General features: G+C 32.8%; 1 protein-coding gene across 1 annotated transcript in view; it reads right to left on the reverse strand.

The window, feature by feature from the left end:
- The window catches only part of RYR3 (ryanodine receptor 3), a gene marked incomplete at its 3' end in the record, with an annotated part of 190,716 nt that overhangs the window by 46,731 nt on the left and 122,760 nt on the right, over positions 1 to 21,225 (reverse strand). Inside the window, 15 exon segments of the mRNA NM_001303211.1 lie at positions 445 to 685; positions 1,791 to 2,111; positions 2,728 to 2,858; positions 5,230 to 5,311; positions 5,897 to 6,135; positions 6,221 to 6,281; positions 6,823 to 6,872; positions 11,698 to 11,819; positions 12,634 to 12,701; positions 12,990 to 13,105; positions 14,591 to 14,714; positions 14,877 to 14,952; positions 18,226 to 18,288; positions 19,355 to 19,504; positions 21,029 to 21,118. Of these exon segments, the coding sequence (NP_001290140.1) occupies positions 445 to 685; positions 1,791 to 2,111; positions 2,728 to 2,858; positions 5,230 to 5,311; positions 5,897 to 6,135; positions 6,221 to 6,281; positions 6,823 to 6,872; positions 11,698 to 11,819; positions 12,634 to 12,701; positions 12,990 to 13,105; positions 14,591 to 14,714; positions 14,877 to 14,952; positions 18,226 to 18,288; positions 19,355 to 19,504; positions 21,029 to 21,118 (1,934 nt within the window).

Genomic DNA, 21,225 nt, shown 5'->3' on the forward strand with positions numbered 1-21,225 from the left:
ACTAGCACCTAGAAAAATGTAAGTGAATACTGATTGCATACTTTAGAATGGCATTGTTAAGGATAGTATTAAGATGCTGTAGATACTCAAATAATACTTCAGGTACTCTTCCGAAGAGGATCTTGGGGGCATGTTCTGGGGCAAAGAAGAGATAAAGTGTAGACGCAGAATAACCTTTAAGTAAATTGTTGAGTAGAAAATCTTCTAGTCAGCCCAAAGGCAATACACTATTATCCAGATGCCTTTATCACCTTCTTAAAACAAGACACACAAACGAAGAATGTCTTTGTGGCATTATCTATACATACAATGATTCAATTGAAGCGAAATAACTTTTTGCCCCTTTGTTGTTTAAGAATTTTAACCATGCTTTTGTTTCTGAAAGGCATACTCTTGTGTAATAACACTGAGTTGTTTAATTGTTGAGTTCAATTATTAGTTTACCTGTTGTTGTCTACGTAACGTATCAGCATTGGATAGAAGGCATAGAGGTCTCTACAAAGAACAGCAAACTCATCGAGAATAAGTAGCTCAGCTTCTTGAGTGTCACTTTTACTGTCTGCTCTCAGTTGCTCCTCTTCCATCACAATCTTTATAGCTTTCTTCTTCAATTTCTCCAGTGTTGGAATAAAGTGAGTTTTCAGCAGATCAGGTCTGGCTTTGCTGATGATAGGTTGAGCATAAACTATACATAAAAATATATTTGATCTTATGATTAATATACAATTGATACTTCTAATTGTATTAATGTGAATCTTCTGTAGTTACAGAACCCCCCCCCCCCCACACACACACAAAAATACTATATTTCTGTGGATGTTCAAATCATTCTTGAACTCCATCAGACTTTGTGCCATGACCATTGCCCTTGGAAAGCCTGTTCCAGTGCTTGACTACTTTTTGATGAAGAACATTTTCCTAACACCAACCTGATTCTCCCCAGATGCAGCTTCATGCTATTCCCTGTCACTGTCACAGAATCATAGAATCAGAGATCCCTGAGATCAGGTGCCCCTTTGCTCCCCTCATAAAGAAGCTGTAAGGCTGTTAAGAGGGTTCCCTTTGGTCTTTTTTGAGCTGAACAAACCGAGAGACCTCATCTAATCTTCATACATCTCGCTTCCAGGCTTTTCACCATCTTTGTAGCCCTCCTCTGGATGCTCTCTACTAGCCTTGAGTCCTTCATATATCGTGGTGTCCAAAACTGCACACAGTGCTGCACTAGCACAGAGCAGATTACGATAATCCCTCAACTAACAGTGCTGTGCTTGATGTGGTGCACCCCAGGGTAATTTTGGCTACCGGGGCAATTTAACTATCATAGTTTTTGCAAGTCACATATCTCTAACGTAGCCAAAGCCTCAATATAATTGAGATTAAGACAAAGAGTCCTCAATAAAAAAGGTGTTTTTGTTGTTGTTGTTGGTTTTCTTTTCTAGAAGGGGAGGGGGGGGGAAATGGCTTAGTTACAAAGTTTGAAATAGTACACAAAAAAGTTCCTTTTTTGACTAAAGCAAGCTAAAATGCTAATAATATAATGTAGCTCACTAGAATAAAAATTTTTTTTGCAAAAATTACACTCTTCTTACTGTGAGGCTGCAGTGCATACATAAAAATAAAATTGAACTTTAAAAAAATAAGAGTTATTATTGTTCCTTATCTGCTTTTTACTTAACTATCCTTCTACTTTTTATTTTTAAAAACATTATATAATAGGGTAATATGGTAAATTGCAATTCAGTAATTACATATTATTCAATATAAATACTCCTTAGAAATTTTGACAGTACCTGCAATTCTTTTCATCCAAGATGCTTCATCTATTCCCAGATTGTTGTTAATGATTTTCAGAATATTTCCCAGAATGATGCTCAGATGCTCAGATGTTATCATCGTACAGCAAGGCCCAGCACTTTCAGGAACACTCTCAGACCCTCGTTCCCACCAGTAGGACAAATAATTGCACAGCATGGGTAAGATAACCTCAATTACGTGAGGCATTTCAGTATACCTTGCTCCAGACTCTGCTAAATTATTAATTTCCTTTATTAGTCCATCCAGCTGAGGGATCTCTGGACACATTTCCTCTACTGTATCAGGCATACCTAAAACTGCAGGCAGAAAAGGAAAGGATAGAATATGAAAAGGTTCATTAACAAAACACAGGGGGGACATCTGCACTCATTTATGTTTAAATCCAAAGTACAAATAACAGTTTTGCTCTATTTCAGCATACAAACCAGTTTTGAGTAATATAGCTAACAGTTTAAGATTATGGGTAAAATTAAAACTCAAGTATGCCTTGTTTACAAACATTTGCCTCTCACTTGAGATAGATATTGGAATCTGTCAAGACTAAGTGGAATAGAAGCGTGTGAAGAAAAATTGTGTAAAAAGACACCTGTTCCTTAAGGTTTCATGGAATCAGGGTCACATTCTGCCAGAACTTCCCTATGTCGAACTGCATTAGAGTACTGGTAAGACAACTAAGCAGGAATGATATTTTTCCTCTTCACATAAATTTAAAAAAAATGTCTGCTAGAGGAAAGGGAACAATGTTAACAGTCTTAACAAAACAGGGCAAGGCTAAAATGACAAGTCATCTTATAGAAATAATAGGAGTTTTCTCCTAAAAAAAAAAATAATTACTACTATTTGTTTCTAATATTTGGATAGGAGTAAATAGTTTTCTCCCTCCTCCTTCCCCCACTGAGGAATAGTACTCACTTGCTCTTTCTCTTGCACTTTTTGTGTTGAAGACAGACAATGGGTTGTAGTGGTTGAGAGAAGGTTCAAGGAATGCTACTGGAATGGCTGCTGCAAGAGATGCTAAGCATTCACCAAGTGCAGGACGTTGCCTGTATATGACAGATACTAAAAGTTATCAGAGAAGAAAAGACTTTCACTAGGCTTCCCATTTCTAGCATATGTTATAGAAGTGCAGTAACATTTATTGCTAATACAGCTTATCATTCTAATACAGAAACTATTTTGACAATTTTGGAAAATTTTGTGTCTCACATGAACAAAACTTACTGGTACAGGAATCAGCTGAAAATAAACCTCAACACAAAAATAAATCTAACCAAGACACACTACCAACAACAAAACATCATCATCGTATAGCTGCATAAATACTATTTACTAGGAAAAAAAAAAAAAAAAAGGGGTGGAAATGTATAGATGAGGGTGCCTGAGAAATGAGTTAGTACCTTTCAACAAAAGACTTACACTCACTTAAAATCGAAGCTAAATTATTCTGAAGTTCTGAAGCAACGTTTATACAAGATTTTGTTACACATTATGTACAAATTGCTTAAATATAACACTTTTCATCTTTATATATATGTACATATACATATATTTGTATGTGTGTGGAATAGCTGTTGAGAATTGAAAATTCTTAGCAGTGCTGTTTATTTAGCTAGAGATGTTCTGAGGGACAATAGCATAAAGTAATTTTTGTAAGCATATGTATATATAGATATATAAATATAGATATACCAAATGGAACGAGTCACTGCATTATTCAACTTGAAGGAATAACATGCCTTTTAAGATTCTTTCATTTAAAAAAAAAACAAAACATTCCTTGTGATCTGACCTGAAGTTAAAGAAAAAATGGCATTTTGATCCTAAAGCTGAGCACTGCTTAATTTCAGTAACAGTTTAAGTCAGCTCAACAACTCACACAGTTTTACTGAAATACTGAGCAGTGTGTTTGAAATCCTGTCACCTACCTAGACACTGATGTCTGCACACAACTTATTTTAAGGTTCTGAGTGAATCTAGTGAAAGTTTAGGAGACTAACTCATTTCCTGAGATATATCTGATCTGAGACTCTTCTAGGAAGGCAACTGGCATGATTCTACACCTATATCTAATACAACTATCCTGTGTTTGTTAACAATAAAGTAGAAGGCTGTGCTGTGAGCTCTTCCTATCTAAAAGCAACTTAAACACAATAATCTTTTAATTCCTGTGAGATCAGTGTCCTCCCATTACCATTGCTACCACAAGCTACTAAATAAGATATGTTTTAGTAGCTTGTGGTAGCAATGGTAGTGGGAGGACGATTAGACTAGATGATTTTGTAGGTCCTTTCCAACCTTGTTGTTCTATGATTCTGTGATCATCCTGACTCCTAGTTACAGTAGGAGTGAGGCACTACCTGTCTTACCCACAAGATCTGTGTCAAAGCATATTTAAGATGTTCAAGTCAAGGAGGAAAAAGAAGAGCCCAGTTTTGTAATGGATATATAAGTGACTGAATGTATGCATATATGTGAGAATATCTTTTTCACACAGGAACTCGCATGCAGGATGGAGAGAAAGAATGCATGCAGGGTGGAGAGAAAGAATTGTCCTGCAGAAAGTCCTTGCATTTTGCAGGAAAGAATTGCTAAATAAATTCTGGACAGAAGGAAGTGAAGACCAGCATTATTAGGCAAATGTAGGTAAATGTTCTCCTAACTGGACTATATAGCTGAATTTCCTTGGTGTCTCTGAGTCTGTGAATTTTAAACTTTTGATTATATGATCATGTAGAGTGCCTAAACAAAAGCTTTCAGAAGCATAAGGAAGGTTCAGTGGTTACATCTGCTTCTGTCTTGTGACAGACCAGCTATTAGGGTCCCCTTTTTTGAAGCAGTACCTATGGATATAGGCCTCTTCTAATGGAAGAAGTTCTAAAATCCCAGTTTTGGAGCACATCACAGCCACTAGATTTTTCAAATTTTAATATTCACAGTTTAAAAAAGGCAAGTAAGTGGTAAATGAGTTTTCTTTGTAGAGTTAAAGGCTGTCAGAAGCTCTACCTGTGTTAAGGATTTTATGATCTAGACACACGTTCTGAGAAACTCTATTCAGAGTAATACTTGAGACAGACATTAATTACTCGACCTACTTATGACAGCAGCATGTCTAGTAACATGCAGTAACCAAACTTTGGGAAGCTTAATAGAGACCCATGGAAAAAAATAGCTTTCACTATGGTTCAACTAAAGACACTGCAGGTAAACCACAATATGCAGGAGAAATTGTTCAGCTTTTGTTTGGCCAGGTATTTCTTTGTGTAGATACAGGCAACTACATTAAACCTAAATTGAATATTAAACATTTTCAAACTGTTTCTGATTCACTTTTCATTCAAACTGCTTTAGTACATTAGGAATATTTTCCTAATTAAAAAAAAAAGATTTTCACGTGCTGAGTTTTTCACTCAATACCTTTCAACGTAGATGTTCTTCCCAGTCCCAAGGGAATAGAGGCTACAAAGAATTCTGTAACATGAAACTTGTACATCACCCACTAGAGAAAAATAAGAAGCAGATAATAAGTATTTATTCAGCTAAACACTTCTTTCTAAATATAAAAACGACAGGTCATAAAAAATGCCAAGAATCCAGCAGAAATTTGTTAATAAATAGTGCAGATTAACATGTTTGTAGAATATAATTTCAATCTAAACTACAGCAGTCTATGAGCGTAACCTCTAGGAATGTTATCTAGAGCCTCCCCACCTTCTTGAAGCTTTTTCATTGCTTTCCAACTTTCAATCATCTTCAGTTCTGGAGCTGTGGTCTTAAATACATATAAAAAACTTTGGAACAACATATTGTTGCATCTCAAGGAATTTTAAAACTAAAATACAGAAAAAAAATCAAGGAAACTTTAAGATAAAATAATGAAGAAAAAAGTGTTTTTCCAACATACGGAAACAAAACCACAAGGAATAAAAATGAAAGCTGTCTCCTTCAATCTAGTAAGTATTGTATGTAAATGTAACAAAATTAAGCAAACTTATCTTCTGTGGAAAATCTGAGTCATTAATTGTTAAAAAGGTATTTGTATTACTGTAACATAATTAACTTCAAAATTAAATAAAATACTTACGAAGTAAATCAACTCCAAAATGATACTGTGAAATATGCTCAAAAATTGACGTCAAGACAGGTAGCAATGCTACTGTAGTATAATTGATATTCTGTGAAACACCTTTGATTTGTGTTCGTGAATGTGTAAATTTTCCAAGTTTAAGATTTTCTGAAGTTTTTTCCAGATCTTCAGCTGCATTTTCAAAAAAAGCACGTAGTCCAGCTTTAACTAGCTCAGATCCTGATTTCATAACAGTTCTGAAAAATAACAAGGGAAAAATGTAACTGCCCCTGAAAACCTCTGCTATGTCTATACAGTTTGTTATGAAAACTTACAACTTACCGAGTGTCCAGAGACTGAGCTAAGATGTGCAGGCAGCTCACCATTGTTGTAGAATCACTACCTGTTTAGAGAGAGAGAGAGAGAGAGAGAGAGAGACAGTGAGAGTACAATAACGTAGAGAATGTAGGATAATCTACTGATCCCAAATGTCACTATTGAAAATATACAAGTTAAATAAGACATGGAATACATCTCCTGCCCCATGTCACTGCATGGAGAGTTGCAACTGGTTCCAAAATTTTTTGTACTTTTGTACTTGTATAAAAAGAGTGAAAAGAGTAAGTAAAGTCTACTTAGGTTTCATTTTTATCACTTGACTCTGCAGTATTCCAAGCTTTGTATCTTGTGGCGTCTACATTTCTTTCTTAGTTTTCTTACCATTACCTTTGAAACAGGTATGTTTTATTTCCCGACATCCCCCCTGGCCTAACCAGAAATTAACCCATCAGATTCAACAGTCAGATGATGGAAATCAAACCAGTTAGTGTATGATAAGTCTTGAAAAGAAAACAAGAAGCAACCACAAAAGCATGAGATTTTAGAAGTAACCTGGATATTCTTCAAATTTTTTAACTTTATCAAGATCTTTCTTAACAACTTACCAAAAATTGAGATCCTATGTCTAACAAGAGCAGCTAGTTTGCAGAACAGGCTAAAGTAGAAAAGAAGAGAAAACAGCAAGACAAGACAAAGATTAAGATTTGTTTAGAGAATACTAAGAATATGAAAGAAAACACATATGATTTGTGGAAGGTGTACTTAGAATCACACGTGATGACAGTAATCAGTAAAATAAATGCATTAAGCAGCACAATCATAGAAGCTTCTGCATTCTCTAATTTTCTAAGCTTCTCTAATTATGAAATGACTTGAGGTATTTAATTTTCTTATAGAAGTTTCCAACAATTATGTAATATGTGGTTGAGTCATTCTTCATGTCTAGGAATTATTTCTGAGTAAGAAATTTTGATAAAAATTGAGCAGCATTTTCTTATTTTACTTCATATTTTGTGGGAAACTAATGTTACAACTCTTCTAATAAATTTAAACAATTTGAGAAGGTATTCTTTGCCAATATTTTGCGAACTGTGTTTGTCCACTGCTCATTATAAGATTAATCCTGAAATAAAGATTTCTAGCAAGTATGTCAGGAGCTTGGTATGTCTAACCTACCTTTCAAAACAATAGGATAATTAAGATAAAGGGCTACCTTAACTTCTAAAACTAAAGACAGCTTGGCAGACTTTTTTTATTGTCTGTGATATATTTTACAAATGAAATTAGAATATAACAAAATAAAGCAAACATTCCTTAGAAACTGATGTGTTCTCTTAATAAATTGTCATCGTGATATTTGAAGAAAAAAAACTATACTTCCTTTAAAATACTGATAGCTAATTTTCTCAACTAAGAATGGAAAATAATTCTGAGATGTTTCTAAATTTCTAATGTTAGACATCTAACTTCTTTCACACACCTTTTTGAAGACGTTTTGCAAAAGACTTATCAATATCTCTCTAGCTTTATAAATTTGACCTGAGTGATGTTAGGGAAGTCATAGAATCATTCACAGACTGATATTAAACAAAGTGAAATGAAAATTCCATCCTCCTAAACCTGAGCCAGTTCACCAGCTACTGGAGGACCATCTTGTACTCTTGCATAAAATATACCTGACAGTTCAGTAAAGCAGTATATTAGGAACGATGTTATAAAACTAAAACTAAAAATAAAGAAGATGATAGTAAATAAATTATAAGAATAATTTAGAAAAAAAAAAAGCATGTTGGAAAATAAATGGAAGGATGGAGCCTTCTAGGTTCGATTCTAGGCCTGGACTTATATAACCACAAGCAAATAAACTTTACTTTCAAAATCTGTATGTACTGAAGAAAAGTGATCAGTGCTGTCCAGTGGAGTGAAGGAAAGCAAAAGAAATTTGACAAACCAACAATTAAAGTAAGAAAGCTTAAGAGTAAAACAGTTTGAAGATTATAATACAAAACCTCCCACAGAAAATAACCTATAGCACACCTTGAACAGAGAGGGAAAAAATAGCAATAAAAATATTAGATTACATTCCTACTTAAGTACATACTAAATATTCAACTTTATATGTTGATTGTAGAAAAATGAAAGGCAACAAATTATAAACTAAAAGGAAACTGTCTCCTCTGAATTGAGTTTTCTAGAATAACTTTGAGTCAAATGGTTGATTCTAACTAAATCTAATACAGTACAATTGTCTAAAAAATTACTGAATTCCAGAAATCTGGGACAGGGAGCAATTGTGTAGAGAAGATAGAATCCATAATTACCCCTAAAAATCTGCATCCTGGTATTTTCACATTCTCTGATATCTAAAATTTAAACATGAGACCATTTAAATACCTAACAGTGGGATAAGCTTTGATCAGAAACTGATACCAACAATGAAAAACAAATTCAGCAGAAACTAAACTTTATTAGTTCTGTTGCTCACTGAATCATTTACTAATGGTTTTGATACTATTTCCCTTATGAAGTATTTGCTCATGTTGGAAATGGGGAAATGTGTTAGCACTCTGTAGCAGCATCTTTTAGGCTTCAGAATTATTTCCAAAATTGAAATTCAGTAATGTTTGAACTGAACGTAAATGAAAGCTCTCTTAAACCACAGTCTACTGCTTGAACGTTTCAGTGAAGAATATAACTGATATTTTCTGTAGAAGCTTTGAAATCTACCTAGGGTGTGACTAGCTGTATTCCTTTGGATGCCCTTTATTTCAGACTCCATCACAGACATATAACAAAGGTTCACAGGACCAGTGTGGGATTCCCTGACTTTGTTCCTTTTAGATATCATTCTAATGATGACAGAAGCAGATATCTTCTTAGTGTATCCAACTGAAAAACAGGAGGGAAGATGAGGAAAGGCAACAAGCTGTTTGTGAATTCTGACACTTGAAGTAGTAGAATTTCAAACAATAGGTCAGTAGTGGGAATGAAGAACCTTAGGAAACAGGCAAGCTAGAATAACAAAAACGAATAGATGAAAATGGTGCAGGATAGACCTCTAAGGACTTCCCAATGATCTACATTCCAAGAATTTCCTAACAATACCATCTTGCATATGTACCATATATTTGCCTCAGACAACTCTTCATCATCCTTCCGTTTGTTCCAAGCTTCATGAAAATATTCAAAGATAAGATTGTGCTGTTCTCTAAGGACATTCTAGCACAAAGCCATTAATTCTATTCTTTCTAAACTAAAGGCCAGACTCCAAAATCAATTAGTAATCCTCAACCCCAAATAACAGAGTGGAATTGTTCTCTGCTTTCACAGATGGTGCATCATAAATGTTCTTTCCATCACATGGATAATGGCAAGAAATACAGAATTTCCTGCAAAAATAACTCAGATTTTCCATACCTAGGACCTTTCACAAGGGGCAAAGCTTATTTGTGACCAAATCTGTAGTGTTAGTCTACTTGCTAAATAGCCATTTCATAATGTCTGATATACAAATTCACCTTAGCGAAGTTTTAGGTCCAGAAAACTATTCTTTATCGTATAAATTTGGTTTACATTTTGCTGAAATAAAACTTCTGAAAAGAGTTTATAACAATTTTTTTTTTCATACACTGTTTACAAGATGAACTAATTAACAAGTATTCTGACGAGAAAATATCTAATTGTAAATAAAGATACAGAGATTCTGATCAAAAAGTCACAGGAAAAGAGTTTATCTGAATTTGATATAGGTGAAGGACAAAACTCTGAAACTACTGTTTCTCAGTAACTTGCTCCCCAGTATGCTCTTCAGCTTCAAATTTTTCCTTAAGAAAAAGATTTTCACCCAACTGCTAATTCAGTTATTTGTATTGGTTTGATTTTATGTCATTTCAAGCTAGAAAACAAGCCATGAGCATGAGAAGAAATATGTAAAGTGCATACACACAAGTTAATGTTTATGAAGCATACATGACAAAGCTAGTGACAAAAGTCATGAAAAAAATATGACTATTTTTTAATTTTCCTTTAACTGTACAATAAAAGAGTCAGAGACACAACTGAAGTAATGAGGATAAAATTCGTTAAAAATCTGTTTTATTTCCTGAAAACTAGATATGAGCAATTTAAATTTTACCATTCCATTCTGAGTTCACAACCTAAATGTTCTCTTAATAGATTTTCTATTCCTTTGTATTATTTAATCTTTAATATTTATTTCACTGCTATTGGAATATCAGTTGCATCACAGCTGAAAGCAAGGGTGCATGAAAACAGTTTAGATAAGCTTAGGACATGATGCTAACATGATGGAGAACTGCTGTTAGAACACTGTACTGTGAGAAAGATTTAAATGATTTTATAAATATTGATTTTTTCCTCAAATTCTTATCGTCATTCTGCCTATACTGAAGAAAACACTTGCATTAAATGGCATGTTTTATATTCGTAGTCATATCTGTGCCATAGTCTGGCAATGACAGCTGTTATCTTCTGAACATTCTTTCACACAAGATGACTGCATTTTGCAAGGCTGTTAACATTTCAATGTGTCAAACTTCAAGTCTGTAACCTACTTCTGAAGCTCATATGCAGAAAATGCATACTATCCCCTTTTACATATTATCATTCTTGTTAAAATTTATTTACAATCATACACATGAAATTAACGTGCAAGCTATTTTAGTGATTTTTCCCACTCCTTCCTCAATTATAGAGCTACAACACAAATAAGTTTGAATTTTTTACATTCTTCTCTTAGGAAAATAATCTAATTTATTGTATCAAAACTTCATGTCCTCTGTTTAGCAATTGAACTGAAAGTAGACAAGCTTCTGTGGTTTTGAGCTCACGTCAAACCAAAGAATACTGGATAATGCTACAAAGAGCAAGTAATAACATAGTACATAGCAATATGAAATGATTGGTATTCTTCAGCCTACAATGAAGCCAATAGAAGGTAATGCTAGTAGAGTTGTTTAGTAGGCTGTTGACTATGGCATTAATAAGGTTGTTAGCATCCATAAAGACATGTTGTCATCACACAACGTAAGACACTAGAGAGACATTCAGAGCTATCTATTTTAAACAAGAATACTTTTTAAAAAACATGTAACTTCATAATGCATAAAATTTTTTAAGTATTTGAATATTTACCATTGTTTCTACAGGAATACTAAAAGGATAAAAAAACTTCATTACAAGTGGAAGTGATGGAAATGATGCAGAAACTTAATTTTATTTACATATAATTAATAAAACATGTAATTAATAAATTGTAATATGTAATTTAATTCTTCAGACATATATTAAATAATAGTAAAATAAGGAATGCTATTCACAATCTGCTATTCTGCTAAAAAATTATATCTGAGGGAAGTGAGATTTTGAACTATCCATAAAGCAAACTATATGAACTATCCTTTGAAAGTTTTTACTATCTAGATAGAACCCTCTTGTGTGTATCTTAATTTTCTACTTACCTTGCTACCATTTCCTTTTCCTTATTTGATGCATATCCACTGCTACTGAGTGTTTTTGTTGGAGAAGACAGGAAGTACAAGCAGTGATTTGTAAAGTATTGATCAACTAATGGTAAAAGAACCTAGGACACAGAGATACAAAATGTATTTTTCTCAGAACACAGAATGATAACTGTAGCAAGAATGACCTGATTGGTGAAAGTTAATTCAAAGTATTTTAGAGACTCTGTAATGGTTGTGATTTCTCATTTCAGACACAGAGTCATATAAATTAAAATCTAAAGTATTACAATTTTAATTAAAAGTTACATAAATATTACACAGTGTAATACAGATCTATCTATTTCGGATCTAATACTACAGTCTTACTCTTCTCTCATTCAACACTGATAAACATTGCTAAGAGGAATTTTCCTCTCCACTGTTCACATAATTGCCCAGATTATTGTTGCTCCATAAAAGGAGAGGGCTTGTTTTTAAGCTCCTAAATAATCCTAAAAATCTGATTACTGACAGCATGTGTTAGTATATTTACAACACAAATGTGTAAGAAATAACTAAGCAATAATTAGACAATACTATGATTTTAGTGTATGCTGAGTAAAAATATCAAATTATTTATACACTCAGTGTTTTTCATTTAATCTAATAAACTAGTTGCTTTTAACTTTTATGTTCCTTCTCGCATATAATCTTTTCCAACAATTATACTGAAATATTTTGAAATATTCGGAAATGCTCGAACCCAGCAAATATGTTGAAATATTTTTGAACACGTTTGGAAATATCTTTAACAACATACCATTCATTGCTTACCAGGAAAAAAAATGGAAAAGATATATTTCTGTTATCTGAAAAGCAGTCTTAGATTACAGAACACCACATTCTGTACAATAGAATATAAATCTATATTACTTGAAATATTAAATCACTTACTTTGGCAAAGAATTTTATTTCTTGGTCATGCGGGGATTTTTCAGTTTTTCCACTAGTAACAATGGCTTCTGCAAGGATACAATAAAGACATGAATAAGAAGATGTCTAAAAATAAAAAACACAACAGCTCTTTGATATAGATTTACACACTTAGTTTTTAAGGAATGCAATTAAAACAGCAGAAACCATTCTGTTTATTACTGGCTAAGATGTCCAAGAACGCAATCTACAAATTAACAAACAGAATTACACTTTCTTGAAGGCAATAAAACCAGTAGTCACTACAAATTTAGACACAGCACTAAAATATTTAAATATCAACTTGAATTATTTTCAAAATAAAATTGGCAACTTACCCAAATGTGCAATGAACTCTTGAGCAGAGTCAACATATTTTAAAATTTTCTTCAGAAACTTAAAGGCAAACCTCTTTTCCATGGATGAAGCATCCAAATCCATGTCATTCAGACCCCTATATTAGAAAGTATTAAGATAAATTGCATTGATAAAGATTATAGTATAAACTATCATGGTATTACGAATCATTCCATTCCTTATAATCTTCTACATATGGTAAATTTTCATTAATAACATAAAATGACCTCCCAGAGCAACTCTTCCTTACCAATTGCATAGCAAGAAACATAAAAATCAGTGCACATTTTTCTAAGAGATTTGATAGCTGTGGATATATGTATCTAAAATATAAGTATTTTAACATAAGAACTTTGGGGAGATGTTGCTGCACAAATGAAAACATGGTACATTTCAATCTAACAAAGCAATGCACTGGTAACCTCATTTCTGCTACTGGCAGTTTAAAGTGCCAAATACTTGGGAAGTCTGCAACTACAGCTTAAAAAAATCAGCCTGTCTACCACATTTTATTTCAATTTTTCACTATCACAATTTGTTTTTAATGAAAAAAAAACCAAACAACAAACCTGAAGTCAAAATGGCTTAAACTTTTGAATGAGAACATAAGTGACAAATTATTACAGCAGTCAAAGTATCTGAAAAAATTTCAGCAGTATGTGAGCAGTATTTCAGCAGTCTGAGGAAGCATATATAGTTTATTCCTGAGATAGATTCATGACCTAAATCATGACTGGTGAGTGCAAGATTGAAAAGAAATAAAAGTATTTGTGGTTAGTTGTGCCTAGTTTTACAATGTCAATTTTTCCTGTAGCTACAAATGAAACCTACTTCAGTGGAGTTCTAAAATTCTTTAGGATCACAGAAAGATATAGTTAGGAAGAAACTTCCGAAAGCCATCTAGCTTACAAAAAAAAATTTGTTCATGAACACATTGTAGACTAAAAAAATGGTTAATGTCAGCAAAATTGTAATTTTGCATATGCTCAGTTATTTTTATGTATTGTAAACAAGTGCTAGTTACGGTACAGTAAATTAAAATTATATTATCGAAAACCAAAAATACAGCATATTAATAAACTATTTTTATTTTTGACAGAATAAGCCCCCATAGGCTAGAGTACTTTCAAGTAATAACATTTAGTGTTCTATTTGAACAAGTTAAGGAGCAAGTGCCCACAAAACAACCACTTTGTCTTACTTCAGGGAACTCAGAACTTTTTTCTTAAGAACCATGTTAATGTAGGCATTTTCTTACAGTATCAGACCTCAGATTTATTTTCCCATAGTCAGACTAACAGCTGCTAATTGCTAATTTAGAAGTTTTGAATAATCTGTTTGTTGAATAATAATGATGTTATATCTTATATTTATTGTGATCATGGACTTATTAAAAAGGTTAGCTGTCTTCACTACTTCAGATGGGTCTTTCTGAACATAAAAGTAACAAGGACTTTGATGTATAGAAGACATGTCAAACAGTAAATATGTTAATACCTAACAGAATGCAGTGAGATGAGGAAAATTATCATTGTTAATGCACTGAATGCAAGCAAATAGTTCAGTAAAATAAGAATCTTACCGAGATATGATTATGCCATTCACTTGAAGGAATTTAAACAGCTCTTGTGCCTTTTCACGGTCCCGTGATTTCTCCTTGGCTGTCAATGTGTCGTAAGGTACCAATAAAGGATGACTGCCTCCACCTGTGGTGAGTTGAGAGAACTGTAAGGTTTTTTTTTCCTAAGGTTTATCTTTCTTCAAATACAGAAATTGTTCAATTTAGATTGTTTTACACTGTCTTCTTTCAGACTTTTCCTTCTCCCTCATTTTGTCTTTTCTGCGTGGTTGACAGGATTCCGACTTACCTTTGCTTTCCAACTCCATTTTCTTCTTTTTGGCCCATATATTATGGTAGTTTTCTGCCATTACCTCAACCATTCCCTACATTGCCATCAGGAAAAAGAAGATGATGCAAAATTAAAAGATTATAATTAAATCTGTAAATTCACTTAAGTCAACAGTCTTGAGTATAATCTATGCTCTTTGGTAAAGGAACATCACCCACAGTCCATTTGGCTGACTTAGTCTATGCATTCAAGAACTGAATTTTCCCACTCTAAAGTGGGGAAAAAAAATCCACAGATGCTTTCAAATAAAGCAGCAGAAGGCTAAATTAATAATAATTATTCTAATTATTATCTTATTCTAGCTTTTAAGTGGCTTTAGTCATAAACTAGTTTTTATTAAGCTAGGGACTATAATATATTAAATGAAAGGAGAGTAAGTGTTTGCTAATTGTATGACGTCTGAGAGTTGAAATAGCATGAAAGAAATCTATTCTGAAGGTAGGCATTAGCCACAATCCTCCCCAAAAGCTATTTTCAATGACAGTGAGAAGACAATACACAGAGAACAGAAAGTTAAATCTTTCTGCACAGATGATGACACTAAACTAAATAAAAACATCTTTTTCAGGAAATACAGACTCTTTGCACACAAATACTCTAACCTCTCGTAGTAGGTATTAGTCTTGAGTCTGTTTGTATAAATACTGAAGTAGCATTACATCTACTTATAGACAGTAATAATGACAAGAGCAACAATTTATCATATAGGTAATGTTTGGTAGCATCACAGTCCATCAGACATGAAATTTGACTTTTTATATTACATGAAAAAAAGGGAGAGTCAATGAAAAAATCTGAAAGTTAACGAAGTGATATGAAGTACATTTTATTTTTCTCAGTACAAACACAGAAACAATAAATTACACGATAATATTAAACAATGGTGTTTCCTAAGCAAGTTGGGAATGACTACATTAGTTAAGAAAAATAAATGGTGAAGAAATCAAAACATAAGACAATAGAACCTCAAAAATAAAACTTTTACTCATAAGGATCAGGTGGTAGACCATATTTTTGAGCTAACATTCTATAGAGCCAGGATGGAAAATAACAACATGCATGTCTAGATGAGTACTACGACATCTGTGTCAATTACAGTTATTAATAAATTAACCAAAAAGTAAAGGTCTGTTGGAGGAAGATCTGAACCAAGGACCCAGACTCAAGATAAAGATAGAAGGAATATATTCAAGAAAAATAGCATTTGTTTTGTAAGTGTGTGTTAAGAAAGCGTGTAATTCACGCATTAAAATTTTACTGCTTTGCAAAGAAAGGTAAAAAACAGAACTAAGACTAAGCAATATAGAGCCTTTATAAAAGCACACTTCTAGTATATTTTGACAGTGATAACAAAGGTAGGAAAAGAACCAGAAGAACAGATAATCACAGGCAAATAAATAAATAATCAAAGAACAACATAATTCCTAGAACATCAGCAGGGAAAACTGCATCAAGACAAGAATTTTTGGAAAACTAGCTTTGGGTTTTGAAAATTACCGATAATGGTGTGTCAGTACAGCACAGGAACTGGTTTGTATGTTGGACACACTAAGATTCAAGAAGAGTGTCAAAGATTCACTGTAAATAGTGAATTCAGTGAGCTCTTGGATGAAAGAAGACTGGAAACAAAAGCCGAAATGTAAATGAAAAATGGTATTTTAGTAATAAATTAAGAAAAAAATATAAGAAATTTCAAAGCAATAATCTGATAAACTAAAGTAACTAGTCTTACGTGCTGTGTGAAACAAAAACAACAATGAAATTGTACTATTATAACTGCATAAGTATTAATTCCCTTTTTGAGGAGAGGGAAATCTCATTCATGAGACCAAGAATAGGGAAATGGAAATCCCTTCTTACAAAAAATAAAAATAAAAATAAAAGAGTTATAAGAAGTTAGGACTTGTAGCAAAACAGATGTTGAAAGAGGGCATCAAAGAGACAAAAGGTGAAAGTAACCATCTTTAGCTTGTTGTACATGTATGTCTACAATACATGGATAATGAATACATTCAAACTAGCAAGCTTCTGAACAAATAGAACTCTGAAAAAGTATATATAATGAGGAAAAGAAGAGGGAAATATCAAGTTGTAGTATGAAATCATTTGTATTAATTGAAGTAATATATTGCCATGAAAACAGATGGAAGGGATAAACAAAGAGGAATAGGCTAAGAAAAAGAGTAACTCATATAGTGGTTTCACTTTTCACTTGGAAACACTTACTGCAGGAAAAGAAGCAGAAGGAGGGCTAGTGTTGAAGAAAGAATGCTGTAGATGTCCCTGTTCATTACATAGGAGTTGGATTAGATGACCTTTAAGGGTCCCTTCTAACTCAAACAATTCTATGATTCTGTGAATATGGGCAGATGACTAAAATTAGACAACAATAATTATAACATATAGTCAAGAACAAAGAAAGTCTTAATGTAGAAGACAGGAACTCTGACATTGAACTTTCTGAAGACAGTTCTGCTACAGGTACTGATCACTGTGACTTTTGGAAAAAAGAAAGCACTGAGGGAATAACTTCAGTGAAATGGAGAGTTAAAATAAACAGCGTGAAGAAAACAACCAAGAAAATAGGCAGCTCTGAGGTTCTTAACTAAGATGAGGAAATTACCCCCAGAACGAGCTTAGGAAAAAATAAAAAGAGACTAAATGTAAAACCATAAAGTAAGAGTAATATGCAAGTTTGAAGACAGACAGACAGTATAAATATTAGTGAGGTAATTAGATATCTCTTTATTCTTGAAAAGACTTGGAAAAATAAAGGTGGGAAAGAGGATGAGAAAGAAGAGTTTCAAAGTGGATAAAATAAAAGAAGACTAACACAAAGGACACCTTAAAAGTATGTATTTGTAGGGCTCAAATAAGGAGAAGCAAACAAAAACCCAAAACACCTAAGCAAAGGTAATCTCATTTTATGGCTTTCTTTCAATGAAGGTTTCTGAAATAAATAACATGAATTCTTTCTGTCAGGTTTTTCAGCATATGGACAGCAAAGCAAGCATCTTTGCATAACATTGGGAGTATCAGTTCAAAGTAAGCACAGCACAGGCTAAATATATATCAAAAGCTATTTAGAGTCCCTTCCCTAGCTTTATGAGAACTCTCTTAGGAACTTAGCAAGCAACACTGGGATAAAGAATAGAAATCTGCTTTTGAAACTGTAAATACGGCAAGTCACCTTACTACAACAGTGAACCACAGCTGAAGTCACATACACACTCATAAAACCTGTTGAATTTCAATTCATCAATTAAACATCTTTCCAATACAAAATATCCAAAACACAAATACAAACCTGAAGTTCCCTAGAAAGTACCACGTTAGTGAGATCAAGTGGTGCTGGGCTATATCCATTTCCCTGAGGGAAAAGAAAAAGAATTATTTTCAAATAAGAAGCATTTCAGATCTATGTGTGTGAATATATAACTACAATGTCAGTTATTGACGTTACTGTCTATGGGAATGTACAGACTAAGAAAATGATGCAACAGATTTATGCAGTCTTAAAATGTTTCAACTCTGAACATTCCAACGTTACTGTCTATGGGAATGTACAGACTAAGAAAATGATGCAATAGATTTATGCAGTCTTAAAATGTTTCAACTCTGAACATTCCAATGCAACAAACCTATTCATGAGACTTAATGTGAAGTCACATACAAATCAATGGTTTCAAACTAATTTAAGATTTTGAAATCCTGTACCAAATCACATCATGCATTTTGTTCATGTTTGTTTGAAAACATTTTTCAATTTAATCTTGTATTTTGGTACTATCGAGGCACCGTTTGAACTTCTAGAAACGTAACAGAATCCATGATACGGTTTGGTATGACACATTTTCTGTTAGCCAAATCTTGCTCATCATAGTTTTAAACAGCTTTCCTTATCCTTCAAGATACAGATAAATTGAATGGAAGTTTCAATATGTTAGAACAAATAATTATGAAAAAAATAGTCTATATCACATCAAAACACTAGGCATTGTATACCTGACAATTACCTGAGAAATATGCAAGTAGACTTAACAAAAAGTATTATATGAGCAATCTTACTATCTATCCAATTATAATCTGGACAAAAGTCAATTTCGGATTATTCTGTTTGATAAAGAATTTTTTTATTTTTATCATTAAAAAAATGAATTAAATACTCTGGTATGTATTCTTTGAATGAATATACAAAAACTCTCTCCAGTAGATTTGGTCTCTGAACATTGTTGCATTTTAAAAATTGGATTTTTTTTCAATCCCCTCTGTAGTGTTAAAGTTTTTATTATCATTATTATCAAGACAAGATTTCCACACGTGGAACTCTAACATTGTAAATTACATTCCATTAAGAAAGAATCTAAAAGAAATGTCATGTATAATCTCTTAGTAAGTTAACAAGCAATCCTTTTTCCTTCTGAACTCCACCATACCTGGCTAGACTGAGATATGCTGCGGAGCTTTTCATTTTCACGCTGTTGTAACATTGCTTCTCCCCCTTCCTTGGTCCTTTCGAGGCTCCACCCCATGGCCAACATGGTTTTCAGGGATTCTCTCACAGGCCAACGATAAATTTCTTTTTCCTTTGATAAAAATAGTTTTCTTTATTCAGCAAGTAGTGAAAACTCAATAAAAATAGACCGTTCTTCATTACAAACTCTTGCACTCTACAAAGCTGAATAAAAATTTCTACATTATATCTACACACAGGTTATGATCCCTTCCACATGAGAAACAAGCTTTAAAGTAGTCAGAGGCTTTTTTTACTTTTTACTTTCTTTTTTTTTTTTTTGATGGGTATATATTATTAAAAACTATCATATCTCAAGTGATATGCTCTAAAGCAGTTAGGGAGTTTGTATCTGGAAATCTATTTAATTAGTTTCTACAACCCAGAATAATTTAAAAAAATTATGGCAGTATGTGTAATAAATTAGCTGAGCGATAGTATATATTTGAAGATAAAAGCATGAGGCTTTTTTTTTAATTTAATGTTCCTATATTTATATCTAGTTGTGAATGCAGAGTACTACTGATACATACACTCTTCATATAAAAACAGCCATCAGTAAAAAAATTAGGAAAGAGTCTGTAAGTTATTAGACCTTTGAAAAGTAAAGATGCTAAGTAACAAATTTGAAAAGTTGTGGGAAAGAAAATTGAGTGCATCATATAAAGACTTTTCAAATCAACCTAATAAAAGTATTTCATCTCTTTCTATAAATGAGAATTTTTGTGATACTTACTTAACAGGACAGATTTTAAGGAAAGACATGATTTTAGAAATGGTTTAAAGCTTTTGATCTAAGATAATTTCAAATATTCTCTTTAAATATTCTTTTTAAACAGCTTCAATAAAAATTCACCCAACAATTCTTCAGCTCCTCTCTGAAGATTTCACAGTAATTTATAAACCTTGTGAAATTAAAATTCTTGATTTTGTCATCTCAGTTTTCTGAATGGGAAAAGAGTGGTCAAGAGTGGGACAAATGTAAATGACTTATTTGAGTCACACAATGGATGATTGCAAAAATATGTAACAATGCAAGTTCAGTTCTGTGTTTTGACGACTTGAAGACATTTGTGCCTACTTAAGAAATTCAAATAAAAGACCATTTATAAAATTTTGAATGTTTCTTCTCCAACTTCTGTAGCTACTCTGGAGGAGTAGCATCTCCTCCAATTTCTTTAAAATTTTCTACTATCCTTCCTGAAAACTGAATTGTCTTCAGATATGTTAGATTAAATTTTAGCCTAAACCATAGGAATTACTGCTAGTGATTTCTTCACCCACAACAACCTAAAAACTCCATGCTATCATGTCTTTAGTACAGATTATCTCAGGCCTATGAAAACATCCTAATGAAAGCATGTAATGCATGCAGGGCTCTATATCTGGCTACCTATGTCTATAACTGCATATTTCTCTATGTGTAGATTTCTGTGCATATCCACATAATCACTGTAGTATATAGATATTCTTTTTTTAACCTTAGGAATTATAGTTTGAATCTCCTTTTATAATATATATTTGAAACAGAATTTTAAAAGTACAGTACACACAAATCAAGTAACTTTCCATTAATATAGCTGAAGTATTCAATTACCTTCTCAGTTAAAGTTTTGAAAGGTCTTATTAATGGATGAGTCTTTGTATTTTCATCCAGTGAAACACCGTATTTCCACCCATTATTAGTCTGAAAAAAATATACATACTGAAATGAGAGCAGGACAGAAGAATAAATGCAAATTTGCAAGTTTACTTTCTTATACTGAATTGCTGATCTACTCCAATAGCTGCACT

The sequence above is a fragment of the Meleagris gallopavo genome, chromosome 5, assembly GCF_905368555.1.
Source record: "Meleagris gallopavo chromosome 5, MGAL_WU_HG_1.1, whole genome shotgun sequence".
Classification (NCBI taxonomy): Eukaryota; Metazoa; Chordata; class Aves; order Galliformes; family Phasianidae; genus Meleagris; species Meleagris gallopavo.